This window comes from Grammomys surdaster, unplaced genomic scaffold, assembly GCF_004785775.1.
Source record: "Grammomys surdaster isolate TR1022 unplaced genomic scaffold, NIH_TR_1.0 133, whole genome shotgun sequence".
Classification (NCBI taxonomy): Eukaryota; Metazoa; Chordata; class Mammalia; order Rodentia; family Muridae; genus Grammomys; species Grammomys surdaster.
Genome location: NW_021604591.1, coordinates 2805821 through 2818616, shown reverse-complemented (window position 1 = coordinate 2818616; position 12796 = coordinate 2805821). Strand labels below are relative to the sequence as shown.

The 12796-nt window shown below is 46.9% G+C and overlaps 1 protein-coding gene across 8 annotated transcripts in view; it reads left to right on the top strand.

Annotated features, from left to right (window-relative positions):
• Positions 1-12796, top strand: part of Dysf (dysferlin) — a 181044-nt gene that overhangs the window by 24889 nt on the left and 143359 nt on the right. For all 8 annotated transcript variants that reach the window (XM_028762363.1, XM_028762361.1, XM_028762362.1 and 5 more), the window contains exon 4: positions 10041-10146. In XM_028762363.1, the coding sequence (XP_028618196.1) occupies positions 10041-10146 (106 nt within the window). The remainder of the gene's footprint in view (positions 1-10040; positions 10147-12796) is intronic.

Sequence of the window (12796 nt, the reverse complement as noted above, 5' to 3'; positions counted from 1 at the left end):
CTATCTATCTATCTATCTATCTATCTATCTATCTATCTATCTATCTATCATCTATACATCTATTTTGAGACAGAGTGTAGCTATGTAGCCCAGGCTAGTCTCAAATTCATGATCCTCTTGCTTTGCCTGAATGCTGGGATTGTAGACCACCACAGCTGGCTTGTTTATGTATGTATGTATGTATGTATTTATTTATTTATTTATTTAGACAATGTCTTTCTTTGTAGCCCAGACTGGCCTTGACCTCTGTTATTGTCTGCCTCAGCAGTGGTGAGATCATGGAGTGTTTGTCTACATGAGGTTTTTGTTTCTTTGACCTCCTCTTCTGGCTTCATCCTAACTCTGCACACTTGGGCTCTTAACTAGCAATCGAAGCTCTTGGTCCATTTGGAGCATGGAGAACCTTTTCCTCTGCTCTCGGGGGCTTATCTCAGGGCATTCTCTCTCAGATTCGGGTACCCATGAGGGTATTTGGAAGGCAGAGCTTCAGGATGCTCTTGTCGTGTTGGGAAGAGCAGGCATAATAGCTTTTATTCTGCAGGCTGTTTTCTGGACTCCCCAGGAGGCAGTTTGGGCTCAAATATTCATAGCTCACCATCTCATTGTTCTCCGTGGGCTCAAAAGTGCTGGCCACACCCTCATTTTCAAGGATTTTAAAAACTATATTTTGCCCTGGATTCTGTCCAGGACATCCCTGAATTTCAGGATAATATTTCTTTTGTCTTTTTCTGGACTGAAGTGGAAAACTATTTAGAGTTACCTCTGGACAACCTCTAGGGAGTCAGGTCCAGGAAGGAAGGCTGCCTGAGGCCAGGAGGGTTCAGGGGCTGGGGAAGGACCTACCATCTCTCACTTCCTTTCTTTCCCTGCCAGGCATGCATAGCTCAGGGCCCAGGAGGCTCAGATCATGAGTGTTTCTTCTCTGGAATGAGTGTGTGTGATTGTGCATGTGTTTCTATATGTGTGTACCCCAGGATGGACAGGGGCTCTGACTCATGATGACAGGATGCAACTGAGTCACTGGAGATTGAATTGTGATATATATATATATTTTCCCCCCCAAAGATGAGAAACTGACCCATAGTGACTGTCTTTGAATATTGCAAGTATAGTTTCATGATTATAAAAAATAAAGAAATGAGTACAGAGATGACCCACCTGCCCTTTACTTCTGTTGATTCTAATTTTCTCTTACTATGCCTCCCTTCCTCCCTCCCCAGTCTTCCTCCCATTTGAAGGTAAGTCATATTCATTGCAGTTGCAGTTGTCTGGTCCTAAATATTCCAGGGCAGATTTCTTAAGATGAGGGCTATTTCTTTCCATAGCTGGACACCATATTAACCTCAGCAGATACATTACATGGCTGAACTTCATAGATGGAATCTAAGCTCTACGGCATCCTATTAACTGATCAAGAAATGCTTTTCCAGACAGTGCCCACCCCTCCCCCAGAACCAGTTTAGAGTCCCACATCGAGCCATATTTCTTTAACTTTCTAGTATTTTTTTTTTTAAGTTTTGATTGTTTGACTTTTTTAAGAGAGTCTCATTTGACCCAGGTTGACCCAGCTTGGAGTGTAGCTGGGGTGACCTTGAGACCCCAGTCTCCCTGCCTCCATCACCAAGTGTTGGTATTTTGGGTGTGTGCTGGAAAGGTCTGCTATCCCAGCCTTCTTTAATCCCACCGTCTTTATCTCTCAGGACAATTTATTTTTATTTAAAACAGTTTTAATTAGAAAATTCATATACTATATGTGTATGGGTGTTTTTCTACTTGTATATCTCTATCCATACGTGGGCCTGGTGCCCACAGAGGTCAGAAGAGGGCATCAGATCCCCTAACCCTGGCATCATTGATGGTTGTGTGGGTGTTGGGAATGAACCTGCTCTTCATTTCCCCTCATTTGGAAATTATCGGATGCTTTCTCAGGATTAGATCACCGTATGCTGCAGAGGTGGTGTGTTTGTCTTAGGCTCTGGGGAGACTGTGTCTCTCTGGGTATGTGGCTCTCCATGGCCTGGCCCAGTGCTGACTTCCCACTGTGTATTGCTGTGCGTTCTTCCTCTTGGGGTTAAAGCCAGGCTCTAGGCCCATACAAGTGTCCTGCTCTCAGAATGCCTCCGTCACCCAGCACCTGCTCCTTCCCTGGTCTGCCTTCCCAGGGTGTTGTAGACTAGTCTCCAGCACTCCTTCTGCTCTCCTCCCTTCCACACTCTTGAAGTCACAGTGGGGTGTCAATTCTGAGCACCACCCATAGATCTGTGAGCACAGCGGGCTTTGTCAACCCAGGCTTTCCGTGGAGCTCGCCCTGCCTCTGGTGCTTTGGTTCCATGTGTCTATCATGGAGGACATTCGGGGAAGGAAGAAGGCATTCCTTGACTAGGCTGTTTTGTTGAAGTCTCCCACTGCTGGGCCACGGTCTCCCTGTGTCACAGGTGTGTGTGTGTACGTCTGAGGTTAATTTTGGGTATTAATCCTTAGGCATTTTCACCTTGTTTTTTCTGAGACAGGGTCACCCTCATGTTGGCTATACTGGCTGTCCAGCAAGCTCCCGTCCCTGGCACTGGGGACACCATCATGCCTGGTTTCTCATGTGGATGAAGCTCAGGTCCTCATGCCCAGGCAGCACCGCTGTGCCTACTGAGCCATACCACCGGCCTATCCTGCATGGACTTTTGAGATTCGTCCTTTTTTATTCTCCCTTCAGAGATCAGACCTCACAGGAGCCTCAGAGCCATTTAGTGAATGAGAATGTGCAGAGGGCATCAGAAGGGCAAGCAGGGTGGGGAGACGGAAGCAGAATTTACCCAGCTACCTGTGCTCCAGGCCCTGCCCTGCCTGCTGGGGACTGGCTACTCTGGGAGGGTCAGTGTCTCCAGGTCAACAAGGCTCATGATGTTAGAGCGTCAGAACACAGGAAAGCACTGGGCATGCACGGCTTGCCCCTGGAGTACCAGCACTGAGGAGGCTGAAGCAGGAGGGTCATGAGTTCAGAGTCTGTTGGAGCTGTGTAAGAAGACCTTATCTCAAGTTAACAAAACAAAAGGAAAATCACCAGAAAACAAAAGCTCGATAATATGGTTCAGAACGAAGTGTTTTGCAGGGTTTTTGCTTTGTTTTGAGTTGAATTAGATTAATGAGCCGTGCCCTTCCCATGAATGACACATAGCAATTACACATGTTTGTGGGGTCTAGTGTGATATTTTGATTCATGTACTCTGCCCACACTGGGCGATGAACAATGCCCTCTCCTTAGCATGCCTGTGTATTTGGAGCCTTCAAGCCTCTCTCTTCTCGAACCCTTCCTGTGCCATGGATTTATTATATCCATGTGTGTTTGAGTACCTGCTATCCAGCCTGCCGCTGCCCACCCCCATCATACTACTAGTAATCATTCTTATACCTTCTGGTCTTTTTTTTTTTCCTAAAGATGACCTGGAACTCCAAATCCCCATGTCTGTACCTCCCAAGTGATGGGATTACAGATCTGTACCACCATATCTAGTTTCTGTGGTGCTGGAGGTCAAACTTATGGCAACCAGCTTGCTAGGCAAGCATGTTGTCCTCTGAGCCTATCCTCACAATCAATTTAAAAGATTATTCTAGATGTGTGGGCATTTTGCCTGTGTGTGTCTGGGTGTGTGTATGTGTGTGCACTGCAAGTGTACAAAGCCTATGGAGACTAAAAGAAGAGGCCTCAGCCCCTGGAACTGGAGTTATAAACAGTTGTCAACCATGATGTGGATGCTGGGAAACTGAACCCAGGTCCTCTGCAAAAGCAACAAGTGTTCTTAACTGATGAGTCGTCTCTCCAGCCTCCCACCATCAATGGTTGAACACCCACATATGAAAGGGAATATTCAAAATTTGTCTGCATCTGTTTCACTTAACATAGTACTCCCTAGGTTGTATCTGTTTTGCTGACATGATAGAATATTAATCTCCCTGGCTGAGTAACATTTCATTAATATAGCCTAATATTCCAGAATGTGTATATGTATATGTCACATTTAATTATGCATTCACCTATGGATGGGCACCTAGGTGGATTCCATGCTTAGCTGTTGTAAACAAGTACATGTAAGTGTGTCTTTTATACGGTGATATTTTCTTTGGGATATATACCTGGAAATGTGAAGCTGGGTTTTATGGCAGATCCAGTTTTAGTTTTTTGAGGAACCTCCACATTGTTCTCCAAAAAAGCAGTCCTGGTTTTTCATTCCACTGGTATTAGCTTGGCGTAGATGATTCCAGAGCTTTTATTGCTCAACCACCAAGATAGTTGTGAGCTTCCCTTTCCTTATGCAGTAGAGAGTATGATATAACTCTTATATGGACTTGTTTTAGCACTTGTCCAAGTCTTGAGAACCTTCTGTAGAAATGTATGATTTTACAGCAGAATTTCATAGCACAGATGTGCTGTGCTGTATCTACACAGTCTTGGGGAGTGGAGGGCTGGGTTGCTTTTGTGCTTTGTTCTTACAAACAATGATGCAGTAAGACTCAATGTTTTTAAACAAAATTGTTTCCATTTTTTCATATTTCATTAGCATAAACTTAGCCCCTCCCCACTCCGCCTTCACACGTAACTGCTCCAGCCTCGGCTTGGAGGCTCCCACTCGGCATCTGTCTGACAGGGCATTGACATTCACGGATGGATTAGGGAATCAACTCTTTCTTCATGGGGGGAAATGTATGTCCTGTCATGTCTCAGCTGCTTTCCCTCCACTATGCTCATCCTGCCTTCTCTTTCTTTGGAATGGCAGAGTCTCTTTTAGCCTCCAGGGTTCTGCACTCATGTTCCAGTGGTTCTGAAACAACAAAGCTAAGAGTAAAGAGCAGGGGAGGAAAGCTGGGAGGGCCTGTAGTGTTGAGGTGGGGCCAGGCCCACAGGGCTGCTTCTATCTCCGTAGGCTCCACCACACCCCGCTGGCTCCCACAGCCCTGGCCCTGGTAGGGTTCCAAATCCCTCCTTGACTCACTGAACTCTTGTTGATGCCACAGGGCACCTGCCAGACCACTGATTGGTGCCCATAGAGCCAAGCTTAGCAGACACCAGGTCCTAGAGCTTGTATTTCAGTGTCTGTCTTCAGATGGGACAGACCAGGGTTTGGGAACCCAAGACTGAGGTCACTTCAGTAAAGTTATAGGGGAAGGGAATTTGGGGAGGAGCTTTAACATCCTATTTCCTTTGCAGATTGAAATGGATGAATTTGTGGCTTTCTCTGCAACCTGTGATGGCACCTCAGACCTCCTTAACCCACCTCCACAAATCTCTGCAATTCGCCCCTTCCCACTGAGCTATACTTCCACATCATTCACCCATATGGGAGGCTCTGTCTCTCTGACTCTTCCAAACTTGTCACCACAGCCTTCCCCTTGGGTCTTTGGACAGGTGGCCTTCAGCCCTTCTTCCTCAGCGTATAGGACAACCTGGTTTCTTGGAAGGACTAGCCCTCGTTCCTATGGGGACACATTTGACAGCCCCTAAAGAGGTATCAGGGAGGAAATAACAGTCACTCCGAGGCAGCTCTGGGGGTCAGCCGGAAGGGCTAGGGCTGGCAGAGGTGGAGCCGTTGCTTCCTTTTGCATTTCCTGCCATTGTTCACCACCCCACTTCCTGGAATTCTCCCTGCTGTCTGGGAGGGCTTTGCCAGTGAGCCAGGCTCAGGTGGTCCACCTTTACTCTGGGCCTCTGGCCAGGGCTCCTAAGACCAGCTTCAGCCACACTGAGCTATTGGTCCACTAGACTACTGTTTGTTGTTACTGTTTTGCTGTTGGGCCTGGCCTTTCTGCTGCCAAGGCCAGATGCCTTAACTGTAGACACTGGCCACATCTGCAGGCTTGTTGGGGCAGGTTGTTTGTCTACCTACTTGATCAAATCACTTGTCTGCTGCTAAGGATTCCAATAAAGGACAGAGTGACTTTGATCTCTTATGTCATAGGGAATCCTGTTCTGAGGACATCCTGGTCACAATACCGGGAACAAGCCCTATTCCCATGATAGTCCTTAGGTTACACCTAACAAGAGCCCCTGCTTAGAAAGTCATAGTACAAGCTTCTTGTAGGTGCCAGGAGACAGAGAAGCCCACCTTCTTCGAGAGAAGTCTCGACCTTTGTGGGACTTTAGAACCCTGTAATAACCTCCCTTTACTCTTTCTTTAAAGAAATAAATGTCAAGCCAGGTGTGGCAACGCACACCTTTAGTCCCAGAACTTGAGAGGGAGAAGCAGGTGGATCTCTGTGAGTTCGAGGCCAGCCTGGCCTACCGAGTGAGTTCCTGGACAGCCAAGGCAATACAGTGAGACTTGGTCTCAAAAAAACAAAACAAAACAAAATTAAAAAAAAAAAACACAAAATAAAGAAATGTAAGAGAAGGGCTGGGGATGGCTCAGTGGTAAGAACATGTGCTGTGCTAGTGTGAGTTCAAATCATCAGTATTCACATAAAATATGGGTCCTCATTTTGAGCGTCTGTGATCCCAGTTCTCCTACAGGAACATGGGAGGGAGAGGCAGGAGAATCCCCAGGAGTATGAAAGGCAGTTGGCATGGAGCATGGAACAGATGAACAGTGAAGAGATCTTGCCTCAAATGAGGTGGGAGGTGAGGCCCAACAACACAGCTGACCTCTGCAGCACACATGCACACATATAAGTACACACCCACAAATATGTATATACATACACACAGATACAAACACACATACACATCAACATTAAACACACACATGAAATACACACACACACACAAAGATGCACACACAAATACACATACAAACATACACAAACACACACAGTGTTTATTGTCTTTCTAGCAAGAGAAACTGTAAGGTGACTGATAATCTCCTGCCTCAAGAGGGTGTGAATACATGTATTTTATTGCCAGGAAGTTTAATCATTATTTATTATATAAGTTTATAAGTTGTTTATTTTTAATTTACTTAATATATATGTGGGGAGGGTGAGCATGCACACGTGTGCACTTCTGTGTGGGATGTGGCAATCCACCTTGGTGTCATTCTCTGGAGGAACACTAGATTTTAACAATTTTTAAATGCACCGTTCTGTGCAACCATTGCCCCCATCCACCTATAGACCTTTTCCGTCTTCCAAGAGGAAAACCTGAACTGTATTAGATACGATTTTCTTCTTCCCTCCCTCCCAGCTCCTGGTAACCACCATTCTATTTTCTGTTCTTGTGAATCTGACTAGGTGCTTTACGAGAAGATCAAATGACACTTGCCCTCCTGTGTCTTCAACACTAATTCTTTTTTATTATTTACAGATGGTACTGGGGCCTGACTCTAGTAGTCTCAGGCACACAAGGCAAGTGCTCTACTACAGAGCTGTAGCCCAGCTGGACCAGGGCTTGTCCCAGAAGTGTCAGGAATTCCTGCAGACTGACCAATAGTCCATGTACATGCATATTTCATTTTGTTTGTCCATCTGCCTACCTGGCCTGGTTGCTCCTATCATTTTATTTATTTATTTATTTAAAAATTAATTTCTTGTTTTATATGTATGTAAATTTTGCTTGGATGCAAAATACCACTTGCATACCTTGGCCTTTGAAGGCCAGAAGAGAACATTGGAACCTCTGGAGTTGCAGTTACAGACAGTTGTAAGCTTCCATGTGGGTGCTTAGAGTTGAACTCAGGTCCTCTGGTAGAGCAGCCGGAGCTCTTAATCACTCACTGGGGCATCTCTCTAGCTCCGCCCCGACTCCACTGTCTTTAACCTTTTAAAGACAATGTCTTGTGTATCCCAGGCTGGCCTCAAATTCATTATGTAACTGAGTATAACCTTGAACTCCTGATCCTCCTGCCTCTGCACCCTGATTACTGGGGTTATAAGTATGAACAACCATGCTTGGTTTCTGTGATGCTGGGGATGGAAACCCAGGGCTTTGTGCATGCTAGGCAAGCACTCCACCAGTGCACACTGAGACACTCTCTTTTCTGATGTTTGCTGCTTGAACATGCTGTGTATATGGCTGGGGTCAGAAGTGGGGCTAGAGATTGGATTGCCTGTGTTTAATGTTCCCACAGCATCACCCTCCATTCCAACCAGCAGCATACTCAGTGGGATTTTAATTTCTCCATGTCCCCCTTCTCCCTCCTTCTCTCTCTCCCTGCTGCTTTATAAGGTATTTGTATTATTTTCTTTTATTGTTGTTATGACAAAATGCCTGACAAAAACAACATAAAGAAGGAAGGGTTTATGTTGGCTCATGGTCTGAGGGTACACACACAGTCCATCACAGCAGGAAGTCATGGTTTAGGAGTGTGAGAATGCTCACATTGCATCCACAGTCAGGAAGCAGAGACATCAACAATGGTGCTCCGCTCACTTCTTCCTTTCTGTGTAGCAGGACCCCAACCCTTGGGATATAACCGCCCACATTTACAGTGGCTCTTTCCACCCTCAATTAACTCAGTCTAGAAATGTCCTCACAGATCTATTCAGAGGCATGTCTACTGAATGGCTCTGGATGTTGTCAAGTTGACAATCAACAACAATTATTGCAAGTCTATACCTCTCAATCTGACACCTACACATATCCCTTTTAAGACAAAGCCTTCTAACTCTTGTCCCTATAGGCTCAGGGTCTTCTCATGATGCATTCAGCCTGACTTTAGAAGTTCTCATAGTTTTTAGCACCATCCTAGTGGAGATGAGGTGGTATCTTACTGGAGTAGTGTTTGTAAACCTAGCTCATTAGGTCAAGATTCAAATTTCACTCCATGGGTCTATTTAAACCCATACGCAGACCACTGTTACAGACCAGGGAAAGGATGGTCTCTGATACTGGACTAGCTTTATTCATTAGGAGAAATAAGAAAAAGCAATGCTGGATGTGTCCCCCTAGCTGTTCCCAGGACCTATGAGGATTTGTGTCCTGATAGCTGTCCATAGTTTGGCTCCTAGGGAGCAAGCAGAGGCTGAAGTAGACTCTAGTGACAAGGTTTAGGTGACACAGGCCACTTGCTGCCACTGCAGAGGCAGAGAGTGCATGGCATGTGGTTTAGGACCCACAGAATAGGACTTATTTCTCTGGATTCTTTCAAAGGCCTTTGTCGGCCATCCGGCTAATGGGTCACTTTCCTAAGACCTCGTCTCTTGTCAGTGACAAGTGTGATCTCAGGTTTGTGTGTTGGATATCTGGTGAAGGGATCTGTCTCCTAGACCAACACTTGTTTTCTCCCTGGGTCTGAGGACAGGAAGGTTCCTTGCATCTGATTTGTTATTGGTGCTATGCTTCCTGGGAAACTTGTGTAGACTGTGTGATGTGGGTGCCAACCGAGGCATGGGGGCATCAAAGGTGTGAAATGAAAAATCGCCTCTGTCCTCTGGTGATGCTGGCCTGGTTCACTGTTATGATCTAATGGCAGAACTAAGGGTGTGGCTCAGTTGAGAGAGTGCTTTGCAAAGTATGCATGAAACCCTGGCTTGATCTCCAGCACTATATAAACAGGGTGTGGTGGGGGACACCCGTAATCCCAGCACTTGGGAGATAAAGGCAGGAGAGTCAGAAGTTCAAGATCATCCTCAGCTGCATAGCCAGTTTGAGGTCAGCCTGGGATACATGTGATCCTGTCTCTAAGTAAGAAAACAAATGAGTAATAAATTAATAAATAAAAAAATAAATAAATAATCTGTCTGATGAGAATCTGCCCTTGCACACGGCAGCAGTATGGCTAGGGCTCTAAGGGTAGACAGAAAGAGGTTAAGATTGAACTTGAGGAAGGGAAAGGCAGGTGTCTCTGATCTCTCTTTTCTCCCTAAGATGGTACCATGGGAACTATCTTACATGGGTACATGCTACCATGAGACCATCTCACATGGGAACATGTTAATATGGGAACCATCGTACATGGGTACATAGCACTCATGGTACCATGGGTACAGAGAAACCTTAGCGGACTCCAGGGGAACTGGTGGTCCTAGGTAGATGGACTCTAACTGGGCGGTGGAGGAGGTAAGAGAAGAGCCAGGTACATTAGGCTGGTTCTCATCCTTGGATTTCTTTGTCTTCTCAGGTTCCTGGGGGAAGCCAAGATCCCACTCCAGGAGGTCCTTGCCACCCCCAGCCTATCTGCCAGCTTCAACGCACCTCTGCTAGACTCCAAGCAGCAACCCACGGGGGTAAATGTCTGGGCTTCTGTCCATAGGCAGCTTTTATTTGGGGCCCTGTGTCTTATGCCAGGGGCCAGCTCCTGGGAGCCAACCCTGGCTCTCCTTGGCTACAGGTTAAGATGCTAGAAGAGATTCATGGTTGGGACCTGCAAGGCCCAGTAAGCCTGCCAGTCCCATACTTGGCTGCTTCTGAATCTGGCCCACTTGGTCACCTCCTGTCCTGTGTTCTAGTCAGCCTTGACTGGCTTCCTTTGTCTGCCTGGCAGACTGCCCTTCTTCATTGCCAGCTCCGTTCTCCAGATAGGGAATATCTGAGTCATCCAGGTCACAGGTCACCAGGGGAGGGAGGCAGACAACTCTCCCCTACCCACCTGGAGCCAGTCAGGACCCCTTCCTTTTCCTCTCTTGTCTGTCTAGCCCCTCCCCCAGCTTTCCCATGCTCTCCTAGTCCCCACAACCCATTCCCAATCCTCTTTGCTGGCCTCCTGTTATTTTTAGTGGTCTAAATATACCCTTCAGGGTTTGTTCTTCCTGGTCACTAGAATTCTGGGTCTGCCTACATGACAGGATGCACAGGGCCACTGCTGATCCTGACCTGACATACTTCTTCCCAGTGAAGCCTGCAGGGTTGTGGGCTGTCAGGCCTCACAGACAGGCTGTGTGAGTGAGTGAGTGTGTGTGTGTGTGTGTGTGTGTGTGTGTGTGTGTGTATGTGTATATGTGTGTGTGTGTGTGTATGTGTATATGTGTGTGTGTGTGTGAGTGTGTGTGTGTGAATGAGTGTGTGTGAATGTGTGTGAGTGTGTGTGTTTGTGTGTGTGTGTGTGTGTTTGTGTGTGTGTGTGTATTTGAACCTTTGATTGGTTAGGAAAGTTGGGATTAATTTGGGCTAGGCTTCATGGGACCATACTGGATCCTCACTGGGAAAAGAGAGCCACTGGGGTTGCTTTCAAGTAGTGTTTTCTCAGTTACCTCCTGTGTCACCTTTTACCTACTCTTTGAGCTCTGCAGTCAGCTAACACTATGTTAATGTATGAGGCCTCCAGTGGCATTTGCAGCTGACTCTTCTGGGACCCTGAGGAGTCTCCTAGCTGGCTCTGTAGCCTGGAGCACGAGAGGAGTTACTGATATCAAGTTTTCTGTCAAGAGCAGCCCTTGGAGTCAGGAGACCTGTCTGGTGCTTTCCTGTTACCCTCCAGGTTGAAGCAGCCTCCTCCCTATAGCCTTCAACCAAAGGGTCTTAATTCTCTGTCATGATATGTATGTTTCTTTATTCCAACCTCCAGCACCTCTGACACTGATGTTCTTGTTCTCTCCTAACTCACTGTGCTGTGCATTGGAATCTTTCAGCCTGGTTTCTTCATACTGGGCTGAGGAAGGCTGGAAATCATCTGCATTCTCTGCCCTTGGCCTGGCTTCCATATTCTGTTTGCACTCTATGCTCACAAGCTGAGAACTTGCTGCCTCCTCTCTATTGCCCTGAGACCCCAGGCTGCCTGTGGAGCCTGACCATCCTTCACGATGACTCTAAGATGAATGTATGGAAGTCAGGATGGGAGAGGAGGGCTGGGCCCTGCTCAGTGAGCCACCAGCTAAGTCTGCACAGAGGTGGGGAGAGATTAAGAGCCCCCACTCCCCCCTTGCTGCCTGGGATGCAGTCCTCACTTTCTGGAGATGGTCCAGGAACAGACTTCCATCCCTCTTACTTGTATCCCCTGGCAGTCCCCATAAAGCATAGACAGGTGGAAAGACCCTCTGAGCTGGGAGTTCCTGCTGGGACCTGTGCCGCTGGGCAGAGCCTTTTGCTTGGGGGGCATCCCTAGTATCTCTAGCACTTTTAGTTTCCAGCAGGTGTGCAACATCTGGGTTTTTTTTTTTTAATGAATGCTTAAATTAATGGAAGAGTGGACAAACAAAATACATCAGGCAGGGTTGTCATTCTCTTTTGTCAGATGTGAGCTGGTTTGGACTGGCCCAAGCAGGTATCCCTCCCAGGCACGGCTCCAAAGGGCCCTTAATTCTCTGCTGCTATCATCTTTAAGTTCTAGACAACATTTTAATAAATGCCTTTATATTTCATCTTGCACCAGGTCTGACCCTGGAGTCAGTGTGATAGCCGTAGGCCTTGTTTAGCTCTACTGAGTCCAGATCTTATGGCAATAACAGAGGCAACCCTCCCCCACCACTTTATTTTTTAATCCCATCCCCACCATCAGGGGGTCCCTGTGTAGCCAGGGTCTCTCTGTGTAGCCCTGGCTGACCTAGAACTCAATATGTAGATCAGGCTGGCCTCAAACTCAAAAAGATCTGCCTGCCTCAGCCTCCCCAGTGCTGGCTTTAAAGGAATGCATCACCACCACCTGGCTTGGATCTTTTATTTTGAAGGGATTTAAGTGTAGAAGCAGGGCTGGGAAGCTGGCACAATCAGTAAAGTGCTTGCCTTGCAATCTCGAGGTCCTGAGTTCCAATCCCCAAACCAACACTGAATAAGATAGGTGTGGTGTGACAGTAACCTCAGCATAGGGAAGGTGGAGAAAGGGAGGTCCCTGGAGCTTACTGGCCAGCTAGCCTAGCCTAATGGGTGGACCCCAGGCCAATGAGAGACTGTCTTAAGAAACAAGGTTGATGGATCACAAGACATGATACCTTAGATTGACTT